This window comes from Mycetomoellerius zeteki, unplaced genomic scaffold, assembly GCF_001594055.1.
Source record: "Mycetomoellerius zeteki isolate Tzet28-1 unplaced genomic scaffold, Tzet1.0 scaffold331, whole genome shotgun sequence".
Taxonomy (NCBI): domain Eukaryota; kingdom Metazoa; phylum Arthropoda; class Insecta; order Hymenoptera; family Formicidae; genus Mycetomoellerius; species Mycetomoellerius zeteki.
Window position 1 is genome coordinate 130,318 of NW_017257318.1, and position 25,057 is coordinate 155,374.

At 32.3% G+C, this 25,057-nt stretch overlaps 5 protein-coding genes across 17 annotated transcripts in view; 2 read left to right on the top strand and 3 right to left on the bottom strand.

The window, feature by feature from the left end:
• Positions 1–8,887, top strand: part of l(2)gl (LLGL domain-containing protein l(2)gl) — a 25,057-nt gene extending 16,170 nt beyond the window's left edge. The window contains exons 4-16 of one of the 4 annotated variants that reach the window (XM_018452085.1): positions 2,243–2,484; positions 2,819–2,957; positions 3,617–3,804; positions 3,883–4,171; positions 4,291–5,050; positions 5,175–5,331; positions 5,405–5,544; positions 5,614–6,130; positions 6,205–6,485; positions 6,941–7,076; positions 7,335–7,534; positions 8,024–8,106; positions 8,414–8,887. In XM_018452085.1, coding sequence (XP_018307587.1) covers positions 2,243–2,484; positions 2,819–2,957; positions 3,617–3,804; positions 3,883–4,171; positions 4,291–5,050; positions 5,175–5,331; positions 5,405–5,544; positions 5,614–6,130; positions 6,205–6,485; positions 6,941–7,076; positions 7,335–7,534; positions 8,024–8,106; positions 8,414–8,521 — 3,240 coding nt within the window. In that variant the 3' untranslated portion in view covers positions 8,522–8,887. Of the gene's footprint in view, positions 1–2,242; positions 2,485–2,818; positions 2,958–3,616; positions 3,805–3,882; positions 4,172–4,290; positions 5,051–5,174; positions 5,332–5,404; positions 5,545–5,613; positions 6,131–6,204; positions 6,486–6,940; positions 7,077–7,316; positions 7,535–8,023; positions 8,107–8,413 lie in introns of all 4 variants that reach the window. The other 3 variants (XM_018452084.1, XM_018452086.1, XM_018452087.1) reach the window with 3 other exon arrangements.
• Positions 8,888–10,896: 2,009 nt separating this feature from the next.
• On the bottom strand, positions 10,897–14,724 carry LOC108725218 (SET and MYND domain-containing protein 4). Of its 6 annotated transcripts, XM_018452106.1 has the most exons (7): positions 14,482–14,640; positions 13,940–14,144; positions 13,241–13,883; positions 12,348–12,634; positions 11,985–12,268; positions 11,257–11,737; positions 10,897–10,939 (listed from the first exon to the last, which is right to left on the bottom strand). In XM_018452106.1, exons 2-7 carry the CDS (start codon positions 14,124–14,126, stop codon positions 10,932–10,934), a joined length of 1,890 nt encoding a protein of 629 aa, XP_018307608.1. In that variant the 5' UTR covers positions 14,127–14,144; positions 14,482–14,640; the 3' UTR covers positions 10,897–10,931. The 6 variants fall into 6 exon arrangements, with proteins under 6 accessions (XP_018307608.1, XP_018307607.1, XP_018307604.1 ...); XM_018452105.1 differs by lacking the exons at positions 10,897–10,939; positions 14,482–14,640 and adding an exon at positions 14,663–14,724 and having other exon boundaries at positions 11,040–11,737; positions 13,940–14,128; XM_018452102.1 differs by lacking the exons at positions 10,897–10,939; positions 14,482–14,640 and adding an exon at positions 14,663–14,681 and having other exon boundaries at positions 11,040–11,737.
• A 1,880-nt stretch (positions 14,725–16,604) lies between these two features.
• On the bottom strand, positions 16,605–19,097 carry Pfdn4 (prefoldin subunit 4). Its single transcript, XM_018452108.1, has 4 exons — positions 18,945–19,097; positions 18,753–18,857; positions 16,926–17,042; positions 16,605–16,773 (listed from the first exon to the last, which is right to left on the bottom strand). The coding sequence occupies exons 1-4, from the start codon at positions 18,981–18,983 to the stop codon at positions 16,618–16,620; spliced, it is 417 nt and encodes a 138-aa protein (XP_018307610.1). The 5' UTR covers positions 18,984–19,097; the 3' UTR covers positions 16,605–16,617.
• A 903-nt stretch (positions 19,098–20,000) lies between these two features.
• Positions 20,001–21,523, bottom strand: rswl (tRNA methyltransferase roswell). The gene is made up of 3 exons (XM_018452107.1): positions 21,068–21,523; positions 20,411–20,975; positions 20,001–20,346 (listed from the first exon to the last, which is right to left on the bottom strand). The coding sequence occupies exons 1-3, from the start codon at positions 21,457–21,459 to the stop codon at positions 20,029–20,031; spliced, it is 1,275 nt and encodes a 424-aa protein (XP_018307609.1). The 5' UTR covers positions 21,460–21,523; the 3' UTR covers positions 20,001–20,028.
• Positions 21,524–21,852: 329 nt separating this feature from the next.
• LOC108725206 (cell death-inducing p53-target protein 1) lies at positions 21,853–23,453 on the top strand. Of its 5 annotated transcripts, XM_018452071.1 has the most exons (5): positions 21,857–22,030; positions 22,737–22,864; positions 22,960–23,116; positions 23,194–23,330; positions 23,442–23,453. In XM_018452071.1, exons 2-4 carry the CDS (start codon positions 22,750–22,752, stop codon positions 23,297–23,299), a joined length of 378 nt encoding a protein of 125 aa, XP_018307573.1. In that variant the 5' UTR covers positions 21,857–22,030; positions 22,737–22,749; the 3' UTR covers positions 23,300–23,330; positions 23,442–23,453. The 5 variants fall into 5 exon arrangements, with proteins under 5 accessions (XP_018307575.1, XP_018307576.1, XP_018307577.1 ...); XM_018452073.1 differs by lacking the exon at positions 23,442–23,453 and having other exon boundaries at positions 21,853–22,049; positions 23,194–23,428; XM_018452074.1 differs by lacking the exon at positions 23,442–23,453 and having other exon boundaries at positions 21,853–22,030; positions 22,741–22,864; positions 23,194–23,428.
• The last annotated feature ends 1,604 nt before the right edge of the window (positions 23,454–25,057 follow it).

Below are 25,057 nucleotides of genomic sequence, written 5' to 3' on the forward strand. Positions count from 1 at the left end.
TATGGCTCAATTAGAATAAATCAATAAATAAAAGAAGGGCAACGAGCCAATTATAATGTAAGATATTTAATAATCGTATATATACAAACGTTTCGACACCGATCGGATCATTTTCAATGTAAAACAACAAACACTCTTACATAAATTATCGGAAAATTCGGAAAAAACTATTTTTTAATTAAAATACATGAAAATAAGAGTATCTAATTGAAATAAAAAAATTTAATGTAAAAAAATTTGGCATCGCTAATAAACTTGGCTTGATCTAGTGCCAAGTTTTTTTATATTAAAATTCTATATTAAATCATGACAACGCTTGCGCAATTGTTATTTAATAATAATAATACGAGTACAATGAAAAACTATACAAAATTCGGACCGCTTCGAAAAACCCGCCCGGACGCTCCCCGACGCCTTCAAAACTAGGACAAATCCGGGAAAACCCCGGATGGCAACCCTAGATATGAGAATCTTGATTGAAAACTTTACTGATCAATTTTCATTGCATTTTTTAAATTATTTATAGGATTATATTTATGTATATCATATTTCGTGTACATTTCTCATATATTTATATTTTTAAATTATTCGTTCCACGATTTAGAAAAGTGCTAACTCGCAGTAGTTCTGTTAAAATTGCACGCATCGCACCGACAGTAATGCGACACCGTGTTCCGCTTATACGATTGCCAGTGGGTTGCATAATCCCGTGCGACACCGTACAATGTGTTCACGCACGCGTATACTGATAAATAATACGGGTGCAACGACATCACGACGGTGCGTGGCAATTAATGTGAAATGCAATTAAAGCCACGACATAAAATGTGGGAAAAAGACTTTCTTTGCACTTCCGAATTGTTAGTTATCCGTTAATCAGCAGATATGCCAATGTTTAGCGAATGTAGTGATGACGTTAATGAAATTATCTTAATAGGTCTCTAATGGAGTATTTTTAAAGATGTTTAAGAGGCTTGTTATGATAACTAAAAATAAATAATGACCTACATTGAAACAATCACATATGATATTTTATATGTAGGCTATAATTTGGCACAATTTGTCTCGCGTTAATAACTTACCTACTTGCAATATACATATATATAATTTTTCATAATATTATCCAAAGTTATATATTAATAATTGAATCGCATTTTTAGTTTTACGATCGCATAACGATATAAGCATAAACGTTCGTTATCACGATAAGCGTTTCCAAGTAAATTTCGAAACCGATAAGATAGCAGCTAGTTTATGTGTGTGTGTGATACAGATCTAAAATATTTTTATTTAATTTTAAATTTGATTTTTTATTTATTTTGACTTTTTTTCATAATTAACTGTTTTTGCATACAGTAATCAAGAATTTTTGTACTAATAATAGAAGAGATGCTTATAAAAGAAATAAATAAACTCAAATTTGTAAGAATTTATTAATTTTTAGAAAAAATATGATTAAATTGTAATATTGTAAGACCAAATAAAATACACAATTTAATTAAAATATTCGATTAACGCACTTTTTTATTGAATAGGCAAGTATTTATTGTAAAAAATTGAAAAATGATATTTTAGTATCGGAATTTAATTATTATATATTTTTATAAATCAAAGTCTTCATTTTTCGCAAACTTTTAATCAACATTTTGGTATTTAATCTATTAAATGCTTGGCAAAAAAGTAAATTAAATTTATTATTTACCCAATGACGAAGAACAATTCTAATTACAAAACGGATTTTTTGATGATTATAAACAAACTTGAAAACGGAGTGTAGATAAATTTCTTTGATTTTGCATTTGATGTGGATTTTTGCTTTGTGTATTGCGCGCGACAATTGCAAAATAGAAAAGGTACGAGAGTTGAGAAGTTATGAGAAATCATGAAATTATGCGAGTATTTTCTCCGTGTAATAATAGAGGTAGGAGAGGTTAGCAGCCGCTGTTGATCTTATTGCGAGGCGTTTTATTACTTCCGCCATATCAGAAACACACGTTGACTTTCTAAGATAAAAACTGTTGTTAAAACTTTCTGTCGAATAAAATGTTAAATAAAATATTAAAGAAGTATGTGTGAAAAAAAATAGTAATACTAGAAAGCTTGGAACATCTCTTAAAAAAATTCTTAGGAGTCAAATAAAAAATATTTCTAAGAATGCTTATATTTCGAAGAATGTCCTATGAAATATAATACTCCATTCCGATTAACATTCTATGATCAGTTTTTTGTATCGTCTTTGCAGGGTCGCGTGGTGTCCTTGTGTGACGACAATTCATTACATTTATGGGAGATTAACATGAGTTCTGTGGTGGAAACGAAGACGTTGTCGTTGGAAGGAAAATTGAAAAAGATCTCCGCAATGTGTCTCGAATCTAGTGGGGAACATCTCTTGTTAGGAACGGAGGGAGGCAATATCTATTTGCTGAACTTGAAAACTTTTGTCACCCCGGAGAATATTATCTATCAAGATGTCGTGATGCAGAAGTAAATAATTAGATTAAATTATTTATCACAATTTAATTAAATTTTTATCTTCTATATTTTAATATAAATGCCAACAAAATTATGGAAGATACTTCGTTTATCATCAATCTTATAGAGAAGATTTTATTGTCGCAATTTTATAGGGTAAATCATAAAATTTGATCAATCTGATTATCTCTAAAAAAGTCGAAATATCTTTGAAAAAAGCATTATATTTAAAAAAATATAATAACTTTAAATTCTAAATTAAAAATTATTTAAGACCAGAAGAGAGAGAGAGAGAGAAAGAGAGTTATTCTGTGTAAGATCATTAAGTTGTTTTTGTGTTGCATAGTGTTCCGGAAGACTACAAGAAAAATCCAGGAGCGGTCGAAGCCATAGCCGAGCAACCAGGGCATCCAGATAACATCCTGATTGGCTATAATCGAGGTTTAATGGTATTATGGAACAAAGCCACTCCTGGAGCTCAGCAGGTAAGCTTTTATATCTCATTATATCTCTATGTATACACAAGTACACTTTGGCAAATGCAATAGTCACACGCTGTAATGCTTACATGTTTTTCGCAAAACAACACACAGTGTGGATCAGTATTTAATTCTGCTAGCCCATTCATTTCTGATACGTATTCACAATTAAGTTTAAATTAATTATTATTACATTTTTTAATGTGATTATTATTAGATAAAGATCTGTCTTTATTTTATTTTCGAAATATATATTTAAGGTGAATGGATAACTAATGAATTCATGGAATTAAAAAATGTTAGATGTGAATGTTATTAGATTAAAACTGAATGTTATTAGATTAAAACTAAATATTATTAGATTAAAACTAAAAACTATACTTTTTATATATTTTCTTATAGAGAGTTTCATATTAATATCTGTAATAGAGGTATCTATTTATTCTAAAAAGTTCTACTATTTTAAAGAATAAATTGAGAATATAATTCAATAACTTTTGTGGCTATTTAAGAAATAAGAATTGATTAAAATGGAATCGAATGGAACAGCAGGATTAAGAATGAATTGTGAGATGGTATCGCTCGTTCTGATTGTCGTTTGTGTCTTTGGTGGTCTTTGGTGGAACGTGTACGCGCAGCTGATGGGTTTGTTTTCGCGTGCGCAGACATTCGTCTCCACGCAACAGCTGGAATCGGTCCACTGGATATCCGAGAATCGCTTTGTCTCGTCACACAACGACGGTTCCTATGCGTTTTGGAGCCCTGGTAGCGATGCCGTGCCGGAGCCCACGACACTTTACGGGCCGTTTCCGTGTAAAGCCGTCACCAAAATCCTCGTGTATCCTACCGCGGAGTAAGTAACTTCGAGATCAGACATGTATAATATCTCTCTTTCTCATTTTTTCACGAATTCAATTGAGCTTTTCCATAGACACGGCGAGCTCGTATTATTCTCGGGTGGTATGCAACGCGCCAGTTATGGAGATAGACATACAATCACTGTCATGACCAAGGAGAAACATTTAGTTTTTGACTTTACGTCTAAAATTATCGACTTTTTCACCGTCTTCCCTAAGGAGGAGGAAGAAAACAATGAGAATTCTATCGGTCCGGAAGCACTTATAGTATTGGCCGAGGAAGAATTAGTAGCTATAGATTTGACCAATCCCGAATGGAAGATGATGGCTTTGCCCTATCTAGTATCTCTCCATGCAAGTTCGGTGAGTATATTAAAATAAAAGTAATAAAATTATAATAGATTTGTGATAGATTGATATAACTCTTTCATCAAATTATAATAGATTTGTGATAGATTGATATAAACTCTTTCATATTACAGGTGACTTGTTCCCAACATGTACCTAATGTACCCGAAGAACTTTGGGAAGCGATCGTAGCAGCCGGTAAAGCGCAGACCGAGCATCTTTATTCAGACAAGTCGTGGCCCATTAACGGTGGCATTATCCTTTGCCGAAAGCCAGTGAATCCTGACAAGCCTAGAAACAAGGAGTTGCTACTTACTGGACATGAGGACGGTACTGTCAGGTTCTGGAATGCGTCCGACGTTGCTCTGACTCCTCTGTACAAGTACAACTCGTCGATTCTGTTTACCGGCGAGCATTTGGATGTTCTCGAGCAACCTCCAGAGGACGACGAGGATGAATGGCCTCCATTCAAGAAGGTGGGAATCTTCGATCCATACTCTGATGATCCGCGACTCGCTGTGAAAAAGGTTCTCCTCTGTCCGTTATCCTCGACGTTGGTGGTCGCCGGTACAGCTGGACACATTATCACTGCTATCATTTCCTCGGAACCGACCAACAAGGAGATAAAAGCCGTAATAATGAATATTGTCAACGATCGCGACGGATTTGTGTGGAAGGGTCACGATCATCTGCCGCCGAGAACGACAAGTATATCATTCGCGGTTGGATTTCAACCACAAAGTCTTCTACAATTGTACCCACCAGCCGCCGTTACGGCGTTAGCGTTGCACAGCGAATGGGGATTACTTGCTGCTGGTACAGCGCACGGACTCGCGGTCTTTGATTACACCAGATCGAAAGCCGTCAGTGTCAAATGCACGCTTAATCCAAGTGGTATGTGAATTTGCAGTAAAACAAGATAACTTTTTTCAGTGATGCAACTTTAGACATTGATAGGAAATAGTTCTACTTTAAATTATAATAACTTTTTTATGTAGTTCTTTCTATTGTTTTACAGATCTTTCCGGTGCAGGTGACACTCCTATCTCCAGACGGAAGTCTTTCAAAAAATCTCTTAGGGAATCTTTCAGAAGATTGAGAAAGGGACGTTCGCAACGTCGAGCAAATGCTAATAGTCCTACACGAAATACTGCACCGGAGAAAAAGAAAGACAGGTGGGTTTAAATCAAAATATTAGATTAAATTACAAAGAAAAAGCAATTTGTAATTATTAAACTATAATCGCAGCGTTGCTTCTTCACCGAGTGGCGATCTATCACCAACGGAATTAAAACCGGTGGAAAGACAAGTGGAAGCGAGACCAGTTGACGATGCTCTAGGCTCTATGGTTCGGTGCTTGTACTTTGCCAGAAGTTACATTATTAGCTGTTAGTATCTGTTTGTAAATATGTATAATGTCAGCGACAAACCATAAAAGTGACTTAAAATATTTGTAGTACAAAATACAACACCCACACTTTGGGCGGGCACCAACAATGGTACGGTTTACGTCTTCACGTTAGCTATACCAGCCGGTGTGAGGAGAACGGAAGAAGACGTCAACTGTACACTGGGCAAAGAAATACAATTGAAGCATCGTGCGCCTGTAATTGCGATCACGATTCTCGATGGATCCAGCGTGCCGTTACCGGAACCCTACGAAGCCGAAAAGGGTGTGACGGCCGGACCTGATATGACTTCCACGCACAGAGTCGTAATTGCTAGCGAGGAACAGTTCAAGATTTTCAATCTTCCGTCCTTGAAGCCGTATTGCAAGTACAAATTGACTGCCCATGAAGGGTCCAGGGTACGAAAAACAGGATTCGCCAAGTTCTGGTGTTTCGTCGAGCCAGCAGGAACTCATGAGGAAACTTGCTTGCTTTGCCTAACGAATCTTGGTGATTGTCTAATATTGAGTATACCGGAACTGAGAAGACAGTTGAATGCTGCTGCAATCAAAAGAGAGGACATTAAGTTAGTTCTATTCTTATAGCTCGCGTCCTAAACGTCACATATTTGAGAATTAACGTTTATCTTTTATCTCTTAGTGGTATTTCTTCCTTGATATTTACAAAAGCCGGAGAAGCGCTGTATCTTCACTCGAGTTCGGAACTCCAACGAATTTCTCTGTCAACCGCGAAGATGACAAAGGCGCATTGCGCGCTTAATTTACCACCGCATGCCAGATCGTTTGCAGTAAATACTAACGAAGTTGCGCAAGAGCAAGGTGTTATCGAAGGTGCACCTGAAACCGAAGGGGAGACGCAGGAAAGTCAACCGCCGACGGAGGTAAACAGAATTATCACGGAAAATGGCGTAGTAAGTGCCAGTGAGTATTAGAAATCCATATATTTTAATGCGAATAATCTAAAGCAGTGGTCAGATTTAGTTACAACTTTCGGCCTAATTTTTGACTGCATCTGAAGCAAAGTGTCGAAAAGTCTTAATTACTCATATTCAACAACTCATTAAGACGCGAACGGCAAGAGAAGGCTAGTGCGATGAAAATCGGATTGAAAATAACGAAACCCGACCACTGATCTAGAGAGATAGATATATTTTTTTACACATCGTAATAGAATACATCGTCAGCTTCTGTGTAAACGCGATTGTGTATATGTGTAACCGCTTGGCATACCTTGTATAACCCGCATATACATATGTGCTTACCCACGTGTTTCGATCCTAATCATAACTACCATTTATGTCGATTAACGACATAGTAGGGAATGTTGTTATTCGTAATAGTGTCGTTTAGTGTCGATGTGAACGCATGTCTTTTAGCTGGAGAGGAAGAATCTCCGAAGGAGCCGTCGCTGCGACCTGCTACAAGTAGTATAGATGTAAACGGAGAAGACGACCGTCAGGATTTAAGTTCTATTGGAGATATTACAATCGACAGTGTTAAAGATCATTTGCTGTAAGTTCAGCTCTGACATTATCAGATATTTTTCTAATTTGTTATTTGCTTGTGTATAATAAATTTTATTTCAATTGTGAGTTTAGTGAATTGTAATTTTAAATTAATATCTCTTCATGTACATATAGATGTTTAATTTATAAAACATATTATTGAACATACTACATGGCTTGATAATTTGTTTCGCCGCTGTGCTTAATTAATACTAGCATTTCGATGTACTTGCCATTTTTTTGGCAGTAACAGTCCACTTTTCAGAAACGCAACATCTTCCGAAGATCTTCACAATCGTTTGGCAGGACTTAAGATGGAGGTGACTTCACGAACTTCCGAGATATCCACTCAAAATCAATCCCTAGTGGTGAAAACGACCACTGTGGTTACACAAACCACGAATAGCACGACCGCTAATGGTGAAGTCGAGATGAGTCAAGCGAACGAAACGCAACACGTAAACAGTGAGTGAAATCGTAATCGATCTAGATCTCTGAAATAACTATTATTCTAGATCTAATCTAGTTTAGATCTGATTATCGGACTGCCAGATTGACAATTCGTAAAGAGATTGATCTTTGAGTATTTTTTTTGTAATAGTTTCTTACATGCAAACGGTTTAATGTATGAGAGACGTTTTTCAGATCAATGTATTTTACTGATTTTTCAGGATCACTAATTGACAGACTCGACGATTAATTCACACCTCAGGTAGCACGTGATGGTTCATATATGTTTTTATATATGTTTCCTAAACGTATGTTTAATGTTATAACCATTTAGGAAACGCACATAAGACCAACATGTGCTACTTGGAACATTACGTACAATTAATTTTTCGTCTTTATCTTCCGATAATTTTCATTTTGTTTCTTCTGCCTTTACGTTATTTGCATTCATTATATTTTTTTTTATAATTATTTTTTGTTTGTGGCACTTATTTCATTGCGTAGGCACTACAGTAGAGCGAGAGATACGCAGCGGTATTGAGACAACAACGACACACGCTACCATCACTCTGCCCCCAAACGTCGAGGTCAGCAAACGGCACTGAATATAAAATTATAATTAATTGGTGTCGGCCGTTACCACGATATTAATATCATGTTGATGCTTTAGTGCCATGTCGTTCGCCATTAGCCAATTGATCTTTCACTACTAAGTGCATCAGCTTTTCATTCATTTATTTTTGTTAATTAATTCCTCGCTCCTCCCTTCATGCGATATTCATTAACAAACATTAACATAAATGTAAAGCTTTTAATTACTAATTAGGAAGATTTTACTATTTTCTATCAAGAAATATCTCTATTGAGCGATAAATAATTGTTTAAATATTCCAGATTAATGCCGCGGATTTGGCCAATTTGGAGGTCACCACGACTACAGTGACTACTACTACAGAAAGGTCCAAGGCGCCGTTGGCTAGGCCAGAAGAAGTCGGTTCGTAGGCCTGTTCCATATCGTTTTTCCATGCTGACCATGCATCGATTTCGTGCTCCATTTACAGAGCCATCAATAATTAGTTACTCTTACTGAATAAACGTGTACACAGCGGCGATATAGATAGGATTTATATATATCGTAGATTTTTTTAAGAAATTTAGATTTCTATGCAACATTTCAGCGATAATCACTTGCATCGCGCGAGCGACGAGTGATCAATTTTTAATACGAATTTTACGCATTTTCATTGACATTTACATCATTGTATTCCATTTGAAAGTGTTCCAAATGAATAGCTTTTGGAATTGATAGGAATCAATGATTTTTAACGAAAATAGGCCTAGAAAATATTTTATTTATGATATAAGAAATACAAATCCTCATTATGCTTTTTTTTAAAGTAAAAATTAAAAAATTAAAAAATTTTTATTATTAATAACAAGACAGTTTTATGAAAGAATATCGTATCAAAAAATATAATTTTAGAATAAATTTAAACGATTTTTATCACGAGGATTAACCTACCGTTTTGCACGGCCGATTTTAACTTGTTCATTAATTTAATAATGAACCCTGGTGCATGTTATGTAATCAGTATAATCGTAGAATTTTAAAAAGAATTATAGTTTACTGAGAGATAGGGAGAATGATGAAACACATCACAAACCATAAATTGTGGCAGCCTTAAATCTATCTGTTATTTTATATTTTTTTAATTATTAGAAAGACATGCGACACATCCGCAGTATCCGCAGTATTTGAAACGTTTTAAGCGTCTTGTTAGTTTTTCGCAAAAGTATAGTGCGATAGAGATGCTTTGAACATCAAAAAAATGTAGCTACTTAAGTAGAGTTATATATTTGACGAACAAGCGAGGAGATTAAGCATGGCTTTAATCGAAAGGTAAAACCTGTCGATGGTCATGATGTAGGGAGAACGCGTTAAAAAGTATATTTTTTATCAATGTTGCTTAATCGTTAAGTTTCCTCTCTCTTCGCGTTACCGAAGAGTGTGTCACCGTACGTTCGAGGGATTCCTCGAATATTCGGAACGCTTAACGTACTACATAATATTGACATAGTTATTTTATTGTTGCATTTATCCGCAGTCTTTTCCTAGACATAATAGTCGCATGGATAGTCTTTAATAATGGACTATTATTGTAAAATGCGTTTCTTGATACTTTATCAATTTTTAAAAACATACTACATATATATACAATATTATAGCTTTTTTCGCAGCAAATTGATATATTTCGTAGCTTGTCTTTTTGCAGGAGTACCAATTATATTTTATAATTTTGATCTCAAGTAGGATTGTCATGGGAATAATTAATTTATATTCCAGAAACTGCAGTTTTTCTTAATCACACACATGCGCCGATAATCTCTTATGATATTGAATAAAAATGAATCCGAAGTGCAACAGACTGGAAATATGTCCTTCTTGTCACATTTTTACACGATCGTTTTTTTATCATTTTACTGATCATTTTTGATCGCATTAATTTGTTTTCCTTATATATAGATAATATAAACGATCAAAATTTGAATTGATGATAATCTTAACTCTAAATATATATACTGGCGGTAACATTATCCTTTTAGTGCGATAAGTTTTAATCTTCGTAGGTAAGTTTTTAACGTCCTCTAAAACTTTTCTGCAATTTTATTGACAAATCTATACTTCATTTTAATCTTTGAAGCATAATATATTGTCACGTTTCGCACATGTGTGTGTCCCATGCTTGAAAAGCTAAAAAAGTATATCTACGGTGTTGAAATAAATTTTAATTTTTAATCGCTAAGTGTAAAGTACTATTAACGATACTTCATTTTATCGAATCGGCGCCGAGCTTGCTGAGATACGCGCATTGTAAATTATTTTTTACTTTGATAAAGTAATGTATAGTGTACACACAGAATAAGAAATTGAAACACTGCCCCTAAAACTTTTTCCTATCCGACACTGTTAAATACCGATTGTAACATGTCATATATATTGAATGCCTATTACGATGAAATATATAAGTGATTATTAATGTATTTTCTATTTCAAATCGTGTTATATTGTTTATTTTCCTAGATCGTTTTCTGGCTTTCCTTGATATAATTCCTTCTTGACAACTAATGATTTATGATAGGATATCGTAATATTTTACAGATAAATATAAATAAAGTTCCAATGTTTACCATTATTGTAACCAATGTTGTAGTAGTTTAACAAATTTTTATACGTTTATCAAACAAAATTTATTTTGAGTTTTCTTTTGTGCATATTTCATGCAACGTAAGATCGTGATGCAAATTCTCTCATTAATTATAAAGTTAACATTTAGATATTATAATATTCTAAAGAAAAGAATATTTCTTCAAACAATATGTTGTCATCTTACCGTTAATATTTCTTGATAGTTCATGGATCTGAAATTCAAAAGACATGTTTTGTATTTACTACTATAGTCTCGCAATTATTGTAGCGTGTTGATAAAGCAATAAGCAAAGCAGGAAATAGCCATTTATAAAAAAATTGTACCGATAATTGCTGCTGAAAGTAGTTTTATTTACTGTAATGAGAAAACAGAAGTGTATTAAGTGCATAATTGCTTCAAACTGCAGACATTAATCAAGGAAATAGTGAGCAAGGAATCATCAAAGCGAAAATCAGTAAGCAGAACTAGACGTACGAAGACTACGCTGAAGCATAAAGCATTACAATTGTAAGATTTATTTAAATTTACCCAAATAATAGCTCTTTAAATACTGCTCCGCGTGGAGTATTTCTTCACATGGATGTTTATTAACTTCCTTATATAGTATATCGAGTACAGCCTTCACTGCCTCAATATCGTACATATTTGCGAGTAATCTCTCCCTGAAAGGTGTCAGTTTTTCCACGAGTTGCTTATTCTTGGAGATAGATCCAACATGATCTCGCAGGATCTCATTATACGTCGGCCAGTCATCTTCGCACGCCGGACAATCGCAATTGAGAAAATAATCTTGCAGTATCTTTTGTTTCCTCTCGGATCGTGGCATGTGCGCGTAAATACCGCCGTAGCTTGTGAATATTTGATCTCCGGGATGTATAGGTGTTAAGGCACGCGTGATCATCGTCAGTCCCTCAAAATGTCGAAAAGTATTTGGTGCGCAAGAATGATTATATAGACTATGAGCCACATATAATCCCGAACCCGACACAATTCCTGGTTCTTGTTGTATCTATAGGATAATATATATCTACATCTTGAGAAAGAGGGAGAGGAACTATAATTATATAAATATACATATATCTAATAAGAGAGAAATAAGATATATTATATAGTTAGTTAGAGAATATGTTGCTAACGAAATTATTAGATATATATATCTAATAATTTCGTTAGCAACATATTCTCAAAAACATATAAAGAATACGTCTAAGTAGTGATGGTTTAATAAAATCAGAATTATGAAAAAGGAAACTCACTGAAAAACAATTAGAAGACATTATTACACAAGCACGAAACATTATACTGGCGCAAAATTTGAGCTCGGAAAATTCGCTGATGTCCTTCAAATCATCAATCTCATATTTCTTAGGAAAAAATTTTGTCTGCGTAGCTAACAGGATTACCGCAAGGGCCGAGATGCAGGCAAATGCGCTGATTCCGATCAACGGTCTCGTAGTCATATTGGTCGCCAGACTCAGTGCGGACCGAGCGCTAAAACTGTCTAATATCCCAATATCTGTAAATCCTGCCGTTCTATTGTCTGCAATAGAAAGAATCAAAGAATTATGTGATTATCAACGATCCAATATATTAATATTTTGAATATGATAGATGTATACCTGAATTAGATTCCGTAGTTTTCATATCTTGCTGCAGTTCTTTAATTCTAGTTCCATTCTCGGTCACTACAATTAGCAATCGAATAATCTTCGAAATCATTCTTATTTTATCTTTGTCAACATTGAGCAAGTTCGTCAACAACTTTAGAATTGGACATTCCGTCTCATGACACGCTTTCCACGCCAGCTTTCTGCAATTCTCAGAGCAATACTGAGCTATTGGGCATTCTGAGCACGGTATTAGATTATAGCTTCTGGCTAGACAATAGTGGCAATGTGTATAATACCTGTAAACGAGTATACAAGTTTTAGTTGTGAAATCACAAAACTAAACTACCTATCTTATATTTATACTTCTTTTCTTATAAATGAATATATTTGAATCATCTTTTTTATTGTTTTTTTTTCTTATAAAGTTGACTACATTTTAATCGTAGTTTCATATTTAATACTTTTTTTTTCTAAAACTTTAACCATAGTTTGAAGAAAATCAATCCTTTCTTGCAACTTTGATTTCTTGTAGCTTTTAGATAGAATTATAATTTTTTAAAACGATTAAATCATGATCTATTATTCATTTCTGAAGAGATTAAAGAAAGAATTATAAGAATCGGTTCTCGGTAGTTTTTCACTTATGCTAAGAAGAAAATAAAGGTAAAAGAAGGTGAGAAGAGATTTATAGTCATCACATCAAAAATACTATCTAAAAACTTTTGAAGTTTATAAGTAAACTTGTGTTATATATATATTTGATGCGTTACAATCTTACATCTGTTACAATGATTTATCTTCACCTTTTTTGTCTGTTTCAAATCAAGAATGCAGATAGAGAAAAATCAAAGATAATAAATTAAATAAAAAATTAAAACAATACAATTTAATTAACAGCTCACCGTTCTTCATAGATAACGTGTGTATACGGATCTTCGATGCTGACTATATCACCAGATTTAAATTCCCGTGTCGCTATGTAGTGTCTGCCATATCTCTCAGAGAAGGATATCGTGACGCCATCACTAACAGCGGGAACTTCTCGGCTCGGACCGTTCATTAACTTGGAGAAGTTCTCTTCTTGCAAATATCTCGGTTTCTCCGGAGAGATCTTCGTTGCATAATGAAAATAACTCTCGTTACTTGCTGTGCCTTGTTTCTGCGGGATCCCGTTTATTATCATTGCCCTGTTCCCTATGTGTTTGATATCTTCTGTAACAGATCTCTCGATACTGTCGTATAAATATTCATTCATAATTTTCTGATCATCAATATCTTTCGAGTCTAGTTGCAACAATTTTTTTATCTCCGTTATCGCTTTATCCCCTCTGTCCTTCAAGTTTTTCTGTTTCTCTTTTGGATATCCGTGAGACAAAGCCGCGTCAATATCTATCAGGCATTCCTTATACAATTGTTTCCTATATAAAGCGGCAGATCGGTTTGCATGTGCGTGTGCCATAAGTTCATCGCTGTCGGCATATGCCAAGCTCAGAGTGTAACACTCGATAGCTTCCAGATCGTCACTCATCACAAAGTGTTGATTACCTGAAAATTTGTTCGTTAGAATGTATTACAGCACGTATGGGAAATAAAATACGTACCTTCTTCTCTGTATCTAATAGAATCTTCCTTATTTTTCATTACAGCGTGCAAAGGAGGCATCTGGGATCTGACCATATTTTGTAAAATGTGCCCAACAAGAGCTTCGCACTCCTTTTGCAATCCATATCCAACGTGCGACTTATTATTTTGCTTGAGAGTTAATACAAGTTCCTTCGCTATCTCCATTCCTTCGTGTAGATAATTCTTTAGATATTATTTTACATATATATGTATATTATACAGTATAATATACATATATAAATATATTATTTTACATATATATGTATATTATACAGTATAATATACATATATAAATATATTTGAAAAAAGTATTAGACAGAATCTTCTTCTTTTTTCTCAATTCTATTGTAGATTTACTTCTTAACACTGAGTACAATGCATAACACATACACGTAATATATAAAGATTTAAATTTATAATATTAGTTAATATATATATATATATATACAATATAATATGTATGATATCAATACCAAAGAATAAAGAAGATATTATTTATGTGACATTCAATTTTTTGTACTTATCACTGAAACTTTATTTATGTTTGTTGCATTAAAACTGCTGCAAGATGTATATTTTATGTAAGCACAGTGATAATTATTTTATTGATCACGATATTCAAAGTTGACCTTAGACAGTAACTGAATAAGCCATGGTAGAACATGTACTGAGATCATTGAAGCCGGTGAAACTAAATTTACCTCAAGCCGGATGACAGAAAAAGACTATACTGTGCAGGAATTATTTGAGCACTCATTGTGTCGAACGACTGACCAAAAGAGAAACGTAATTAAGACATTCTCTTGTGAGTATTATAGATATACAAGTGTTGCTATATTTACTTACCATTGCATATTTGATTTCATTTCAGTAAAGTTTAATTATAAATAAAATATTTGCGTGAACATTGATTAAATTGAAAATAATTTATTACTATTTTTCAATTTTGAAACTGATTTTTTGCAAATCGGTTTATTGTAATTTAGTTATATTAACGTTCTTAATTATAATATATATAAGTATTAATATGTATTATGTATAATTATTTATTTCACAATAATTAAAAAAAAATTTTTTAATTAAAATTTTGAAACATATTATCTTTAATGTATTCAGTATAATATTATAATGAAATTAAGGCTCTAGTAATTATTGTAACATTTTAGTAACGAATAATCTTAATTATTAGAAAAAAACAAAAAGTTTATAAATTTATAAATTTATTTCCAGAAAATGTAATAAAATTTAAAATTGCTGAATGTATTCCAATCGTTTTTATAATGTTAAAATTGAGAGAACAAAGTTTATTTTTTATTTCTGCAATAAATTGTACTAGAAACTTTCTTTCTTGCTTTCTCTAAATATCAAACATATACCTATCTTATTTTAAGTTCCAAAAATGTACACTAGTTCAACCACAGAAAACAGATCCCAAATTGGCTAATATCCAAATTTCATTTCTATCCTATGCAATATTTAGTATGTGTTACTTAATCTTTAGGCTCAGTTCCATTGATAATTTTAGTTAATTAGCTTTGGCAATGTTGCCATGATGTACCCTATATTACTAATCAGTGTGTATTTATAAAATTTATCTTTATATTATTTATTTTTAATGCAATAATCGATAAGTGGACATATCAAAAGAAGAAGTAACTTCAAATTCAAAAGTTCTCTATCTTTGTTGTCCTTATTTGTCTGGCAAAAGATCTAGATTTTATTCTGAACTTTATTAATTGGCATATATATTTAAGAGAAATAATTTTTCATTATTATTGCCTATTAAGGGCTTATAAATCATATAAATTCATAACAAAAAAGCTAAGATACTTACAAGGGATGTCACCCAACTGTTAAAAAAATTTTTTTTATTTTTTTGTTTAATTAACAAAAAAATTAAAGATTTTTTTTCTTCACGACATTGAAGTACTCTTGAAACCGTACAACTTTTGTTTAAAAAATTTTTTTCCATCTCTTATATTTCCGACGGTATTCGGCTCGAAATAGAAATACCATTTTTTTTCAAAGGGGTGCTACACATAAACATGAGTTAGCGCACGTATAAAAAAATACGTGATTCTTAGATTTTTAGTTTAACAACATATTTCACGGAGAATCAAATCGGTGCCGGACAGTTGGGTAACGTCCCTTGTTAGTAGGATTTTTACAAAGCCAAGAGCTTACTTGAAAGAATGTTTATTGAAAGTAACTAGTCCGCTTATAAAAATGGTAACTATATCAACATGTATATGCTGTTAAAAAAAATTTCTGTAAAAAGTATTTAGAAATCTATAAATCATTGTAATCTGTCAAATCCCGTCAAGTTCTAAACAACTTGTAATTATGATATATGACTTGTAAACCTTGCAAATTCTCTTAATCAAGAAGCATTGTTCAAATAATTGTTTTTAAAAAACGTTTACATTATATATTTGCAAGAAGTATTTAAATAAATTCTATTTTAAGTTATATTAATCTTCTCAGAAAAAAATGTGCCATACAAATAAAATCATACGAAAAAATGTATATAATTATTTATTAATTATAATTTAACTGAAGAGTTGTATTTGCCCCAATTAATTATTAATTAGACTAATAATGTAAATTTCTAATATTAAATATACAATGATAATAAATGCATCAATGATGAAAAATATTAATCTGATTCTTCAGATTCCAAATTTATACGAGTACCAAACTTCGCATACAATTGTGTTTTTAATTGAGACATGATTGTTTTTAAATCTGCACATTTGCCCTCTAATTTTGCAATCTCTTCTTTTTTCTTACTTTTAGCCTCTTCTAATGAACTCTAAAAAAGAAACTCTTGTTAATATTGATTGAGTAACTATAATTAAAAAAAAAATTACTATGCCATTGCAAAAAAGTAAAAATTAAAATATTTGAGATTTCTAATATAGATAATATTAAAAATCATTAAAATTAGCACATAATTTTAATCACCTGTGTTTTCTCAAGGAAATGATAGATGAATACTTCTCCAATAAAGTACGGTATTTTTGCATCGTCGTCCATAAGAGCTAGTTCGTCGCAAGCATCCTCCAAATTCTTCAGTTCATTCTGCCAATTGCAAATAATTAGTTAATGATAATAACAATAATCTTTATTGCACATTAGTGGTACTATTGTCCATAATGTATACAAAGTCTTGCATCGTTACAATGACCATATTTTCTTAAAGAAAATAAAGAACAAATCTGAAAATTTTAGGGCTTTGTTCCTACATGTTTTTAAACAACAAGAATCTCTGATAGCAAAGCTATTTCTGTCCTGCGGAAACAGATTTCAAGTAGGGCCTGATATCAATTTCTGATTGCAGAAAGGCAACAAATTATACCCAGAGTTTGTGTTATCTGACATTGTCAGCAAATTACTGTCAGAAATATGACAAAGCTTGCTAGACATGTTTTGCCAGCAGATTGGTAGCAGAAACCGAACAAAGTACTGCATAACCTGACGGCAGATTGAGAGCAGATTTGAGAACAGAAACTGAGAGCACCTGATTCGAGCAAACTCTGCTCGATTTCATCAATCTGCTAGCACAGCCTGTTAACAGGCTTTGTCGACAAATCCATAGCCGAATGTGAACACAGATGGTTATGGTTTTGTAGTCAAAATCCGAGTTTTTTTGCTGGCAATTTGGCTCCAGATTGTTAACATTTTGCTATCAGGGATATTGATTATGTAACTTTTTTTCTAGGCCAGAAACATGAAAAGTGAACATTTTTTGTATGTATGTGTGTATATGCATATACGGGGTGTCCGGAGAATCAAGGTCAATACTTCGGAAAGTGATTCGGGATCCAAAAAGGAAAAAAAGCTATATAGGTCCGGAAATAAATCGTTTCCGAGTTATAATTTTTATATTTAAAAAAATTGTAATTTATTTTTCATAATCACAATCATAATTTATTTCATAGTGTTTTAACATAGATAACTACATTTCGGACTATTTTGACGTCAACCAAGATGCACCACATGGAAGCATAATCTGCTTGGCATCCCTTTAGTAAAGTAAGAAAAATTTAAAAATAAAGAAATAAAAAAAGGATGCCAAGCAGACTATGCTTCCATGTGGTGCATCTTGGTTGACGTCAAAATAGTCCGAAATGTAGTTATCTATGTTAAAACACTATGAAATAAATTACGATTGTAATTATGAAAAATAAATAACAATTTTTTTTAACATAAAAGTGATTATAACTCGGAAACGACTTATTTCCGGATCTATGTTTATACAGCTTTTTTCCCTGCTTTTTGGGTCCCGAATTACTTCCCGAAGTATTGACCTCGATTTTCCGGACACCCTATATAAACTTACATACATAAGAATTTTTATTTTTTACGTTTCCGCTCTACAGAAAAAGTACATGATTATTGCGCAGTATAATCAAATTGAGATAATGCACACTGTTTTGATAATTTGAAACTGGTTCAACTGTATTACGACAAACCCTTGATCTGAAATAATAAGATTCGAAATAATAAAAAATAAAAACAACTCTAGTTTGAATGAATTTAATTTAGAAAATTAAGAAATATAATTAACAAAAACAAATTGTATTTATATGCATGAAACTGTAAAATATTTTCTGTAAAAATTTGTTCATTAATATAATATTATAGACATTGGAATGCTAGTTAGAAAAGAATTTTCCGTAATGTCAAAATAAAAGAGAATAAATGACGTATGGTCATCCTATGCATGACTAAATAAGGTCAACAATGTCTTAAGAAAAAATCGATCCTGAATTTCTTTAAACAGATTACCTGTTTTACTCTAAGTTCTTCTTTATAATCTTCCAACTTCGCATTTTGTCTAGCAAATTTATTAATTTTCTGTTGTTCCTCATAAGTTATATGAACATCGGAATCCTTGCAAAATATTATGAAATAGGTTAGATTGCAAATATGTGAAACAATATTGCTCCATATTTTCTAATATTTTCTATATTATTTTACCGGTTGAAATCCAGTTTGACTGTTTTTCCCTCCCGCCATATTTATATTCTTCTATAATCAGTTCAATTGTTGCATTAAATTAATTGTTTAAATTACTTTGGGAGATTGAATTTTCGAAACTTCGTGGGCTTGTGTTATGTCTCGAAAGATCACAGGCGTCCATAGCGCCATCTAGAATTTTGTCAAATAACTACGAACAACTAAAAACAATATGATGACTTTTCATGTGTTGTAAAGGCTTATTTAGAATTAATTATTCTGTATTTTTTTATTGTATCCATTTTATTAGATACAGATATGTATTATGTTAAAATATATCTATTATTCTTTGTAGCAGTATTAAGTTATATTTTCTGTACTTAAAATAAAAGGGAAAGGTATACAATATCAGAAAAAGGGAATGAAAAAGTATTAACTATTACAAAAAAAGATTAACTATGAATAGTTTTCTACACGCATACGCATTATGCATTGAAAATCTTTTTAAAAATAATTAACTTTTTGTGACTCATATGAATGATTTTTATATCTTACAATTTTATTTTTTTAGATAATTTAAAAATTGAAAAATTTTGTTTATATTCAAACATAAACAAGATGATAATAGTTCACAAGAAACATGCAGATCATCATGTATTCGTATTGTATATATCAAATTTATGAAATTTTATAAGATTTTTAATTTTAACAATAATAAGATTGAAAGACCGCTAATGTTAAACATAATAATTTTAAATTAAGAAGCGCCATAACGGTCAGAACGTTAAGATGTTGAACTATTGTAAATTCATTTAAATGAATTAATTTCAGAAATGATAATTGCGTGCCGATATGGTTGTCGGACTTTCAACGCAATCAAATCTGAAAATATTAATAATCCCCCCAAATTCCCCAACTTAAAAACTGTAATAAAACTTATTGCGAAAAATTTTAATTTTAATTTTTTATTAAGACTTATTAAAATTTAATTCCACTATTAGAAATAAATAAAGAATGAAATAAATAACAAACTGCTTTTAGATATTATATAATTATCTCTTATATTTATTTGCTGCAGTTTAATATACAATAAAATTAATTAACATTAATTCATTTTCCTGCTTTCAAATGTAAAATCTTGAATGCTGGATTCCTGAGTCTCTCTTTTCGAAAATATAGACTTCTGCAGCTTGCTGTGTAACATATATTCTCTGGCAGGTTTTAACTTTCTAGTTGGCACATTCTCTAATGCCTTTTTCCAATCTCCTGTGTGCCTCAAATCCAACATTACCTTAATCGACTGGTCGAGTGTAAGACTCTTTGACGAGCTAGTACCCCAAGTGAGATATTGGTTTATAGGAAATTTAGCCATCTGAATACCTTCTTTTTTAGCTTTTGCCAAAGATAATGGTTGTGAATCTCCCTATAAATGAAAATCCAATTTAATAAAGGCTATGCAATGAATGCACAAAGTCTTACCAGCTTACCTTGTCTACCAATGCACCTATGATATAAACCATATTTGGATCATATTTAGTCAAATTTGTTCTACAGTGTGGAGTGAGATACACTAATTGATTTTTCGGAAATATATCTAAGTAAGATTGCGATGTTATTGTGATAGGAAAATCTTCTTGCATCAAAGTAGGTATGTTTTGATGAAGATGATGCTTGAGTAATCCATCTTTGTTAAAATTACAGAAATAAAGACACAGAGGATTGGCATGGTTGCGATTATGAGCAAATGACAAAGCTAACTGCTTGCTGCAATTGTGTAGCTCACGTTTAGTCATGTGGTCCTCATAGCCACAATCAAACACTAGCTTCGGCTCAAACATCATATTCTGAATCAATCTGCCATTGTAATAGTGGTTTATAGTTGTTTCATATATACGCAAAAATAGTGAATTATACAAGAGGCCATATTTCATTTCATCGGTGTCCTCGGTCAATTCTTGCTTTTCGGCAAGCCATTTAGCCTTCTTCAACTCTTTCTTCTCCTTCTCATGTTCTGTTTTTTTCTCATTACGCCACAAGAACTGAAGGTATTTTCTACACAAAGAAACATGGTTTGATCAAAATTAATTCAAAGAGAACTTCTAATAAAGAACTTCTAATAAATAAATAGAAAATAAAATGCTGACTTTCTTTTTGTTTTGACCCTTGTATTTAGCAGACACAACCAATCTTTTGGTTCAATATTTTTAGGCACTCTTTCAGCATTGTGTCGCAAAACGTCTACTTCTAATTCTAATATTTGGAAACGCTTGTAATTATCGGAATCGGACAGAAATTCATCCAGCTCTTGCTTACTCAACTTTTGCCTATGATATTTCAACTCGGCACTCGTTACATTTTTCTCATCGATCGTATCATGACAGTAAAATCGTTTGTAAACTGCATTATTTGAATATTGAGTATTTACATTCGAAAAATGAAATCCAGGTGACAAAATATTCACATGGATCGATCGTATCAAAAATTTCCTGTGAATCCTAACTGAGGTTATCAGGCATTTTCTCATGTTATTAAACATTCTATAATAAAGGTAGTTATTACAATTTCTTATAACAACAATCGTCACTTTATCATAAATTGCGAGAAGAAAATTCTAATTTATTTTCTAACCTATTTAAACACAAAGTACTGCAACTGCAAAGTACGCTCGACACAGGTCAACGTGAGTCGCTACGTACAAATGCTTCGAAGCACTCTTTGATTGGCCGATTCGTAAAATTCTTTCTTCTGATTGGTAAACGGGGCATTGTCGAGTCAAGTTGGCCGCACCCTAGGCTGCGTTCGGAAATATCATCCGAGTGCCCCTCCCCTCGTGTATCGTTTTATCCTTGTTGTTCATCCACTGTTAAATAAAGATAAGATGATACACAAGGGCACTCGGATGATGTTTCTGAACGCAGCCCTAGATATTGCACGCAATGTGAATTCATCGTAACTCCTGATAGTCGGAAATCCACACCACAAGGCAAGAAAAAGAAAAGAAGTTTGTGCCGTTTGCGAGTGCTGGTGAGTGCTGCATATTAAACGTGTGCGGTGTGACTCTAGCAGTCTCTGTTGGAATCGTTGGGAATCCGATAATCGAACGAAAGGTTGGATTTATCACTTTATGTAAGATAGATAAATAATTACAACATCGCGAATGTGTTATCGCAATACGCTATTGTGGACTATTAACAAGGCGGAAATATCGTTCGGGATGCGCATTAAATGTTGCAATCGGTATTCGGATAACGGCCTTCGAGTGGCATGCAGGTCGTTTCGCTTGGATCCATGCCCTGTCATTTCATCTTTTTTTCTTTTTTGACCGAAATTTCACGATGGAAATCATTTTAAACTAATAGTTACTCGAAAAACAGTTATTAACAGGCTTTACTGTTCCTACGATTTTTTTGTATCCTCGCGATTATTTCTATTTTTAGGATCTCGCGTCATGTAACGATAGCCAACTAGTTACTAGATCATTTTATTATCTGATAACGATTTTTTTACGTCTTAAGTAATTATATAAATTGAAATGCAAACGTCCACGTGCTGATTTAGACTTATATGCATTGTTCTGATATCGCTTAACAAGATCTTGTATTACTAAATTAATAGAATATTAGAAGAATAAATTAATAGAAAGTTTTGAATATTTGTACATTACATTATCAAATTTGACAATTGTATTTTTTTTGCCAGATTCTTTTGTTTTATGCAAAAACGTGTCGAATTAGGTCAATTTCATTGGTTTTTGTGATTAAGCCTGTCTCCTTTATAATTACTATTACATTATCAAATTTTTGATATTAATAGGTAGAAGGAAACCATGCATAAGAATGGACCACCGCCGCCTTATGAACCACCGCCTTATGCACCGCCTGCTTACTCTCAAAATGTAGGAGGCGTCCCTCCAGCTAGTCCATTTACACCAGCGCAAACTTGTAAGTCAAAAAGACATTGAATTTATATTAATATAATTGGGAAAAATACATATTAATTATCTTTTCTATTAATTATCTTTACACTTGTTTTGCAGATGCAAATGGACCTACTATAGTCACGACTATTGTTCCAGTTGGACCACAGTCGACTCATACAATTTGCCCACATTGCCATGCTGAGATAGATACGGTGACAAAAACTGAACCTGGCATGATTGCTTATATCTCAGGTGTCATCATAGCATTGTTGGGGTAATTATGAGTAATATTCAGATTGCATTATGTTTATATAGATGTATATAATGTGTAATTATTTTCTCCTATATTAGATGTTGGTTTGGTTGCTGCTTGATTCCTTGTTGTATAGATGAATGTATGGATGTTCATCATACCTGTCCAAACTGTAAAGCTTATTTGGGTCGTCATAGAAGATAAATGGATTGCATCCACGTATTGCATTTGAAATGTCTACGATACCACTAATTATATATTAAACTTGAATTTCACTTCATACATTTTAGGGGATACCTCTATATGAAAGAGAAAGAAAGATATAGCTCCAATTAAATTGATTCAGTTAAATCTTTATAATGAAGGATGCATTCTTCTTGATTATTCAAGTAATTTTATAGTTCTGTATAATTTTTTAATATATATACATGTAGGGTGTAAAATATTTCATTTTAATTCGGTACAGTCGACCATCTTGTGAAAAGCATTTTCGAAAATAATATTTCAGACAAAAATTGTATAGAGAGGAGTAAATAATGGCAAAATCAATCTTTGAAAAAATGGATCTTGCAAAGTTGTATTGAAGGTCATAGCCATTTTTTGAAAGTGGAATTGTGTGATTTTTTTATATAGTATTTTTCTAGTTATTCTACATATAAAAGTATTGGAGTAGACAATAATAAGATTGGAAGCTTATGTTAAATACATTATTTTTAAACTTAAGAAGCGCCACTAACGGTCTGAACGTTAAGATGTTGAACTATTCTAAATTCATTTTAAATTAATTAAATTCAGAAATTATAATTGCGTGCCGATATGGTTGTCGGACTTTCAACGCAATCAAATCTGAAATATTAATAATCCTCCCAAATTTCCCAACTTAAAAACCTATAATAAACTTATTGCGAAAAATAATGCCAGAGATAAGTCTCTGTAGTCTAAAGGCTTAGGACGCTCGCACGGAATGCAAGAGATCCGGGTTCGACTCGCGGCCGAGGCATTATTTTTCGCAATAAGTTTATTATAGGTTTTTAAGTTGGGAAATTTGGGAGGATTATTAATATTTCAGATTTGATTGCGTTGAAAGTCCGACAACCATATCGGCACGCAATTATAATTTCTGAATTTAATTAATTTAAAATGAATTTAGAATAGTTCAACATCTTAACGTTCAGATTGTTAGTGACGCTTCTTAAGTTTAAAAGTAATATTAGAGTAGAGTTATTAAAAAATCTACAATTTTTTTACGAATATATTTTTTGAAAATGTTCGTAAGAAATCTATTTTTGTGAAAATTGATTCTACCATTATTTATTGTCTTTCAGACCGTACAACTTTTGTTCAGAAATTTTTTTCGACGTCAAATTTAAGAGATACACTGCTATTTCCATTAAAATAGGACACCCTGTACATATACATATGTAATTTTATTGCATACAATTTATGTGTGTTATTTGTTACTTTTTGTACGGTTTTTAAAAATATTTTTCATGTTTTTGCATGAAGCTAATGAAAATATTGGGTTTTTAATAGCAAAAAGCATGTTTCAAAACATTTATGTATAACTTTTAAAAGAAGAGAGACAGACTTGTACTTCCATATCAATAGACAAGATTTGTGCTTCCCATATTTATTTCCATTATTAACGTAATGTTAACGTAGACTGTCTACAGCATTGATTTTTAAAGATTTATTATATTATTAATCATAATTTATGTCAGTTTTGGGAGCAAATGTTATGTTTATGTGTAAAACAGAATGTTAAGATTAATTATGAAATTGATGATAGGCAGCAATATGTATGTGTGCAGCTCATATCTTTATTCATTGAGGCGTCCAACTTTACAAAGTAACGAATCATACATATTAATAAATTTTCTTTATAAAGAATTGGATCATGGCAAGTGAAGATTATTCGCAATAATTTAATCTATATAGGGTAACTCCGGTATATACGCCGCA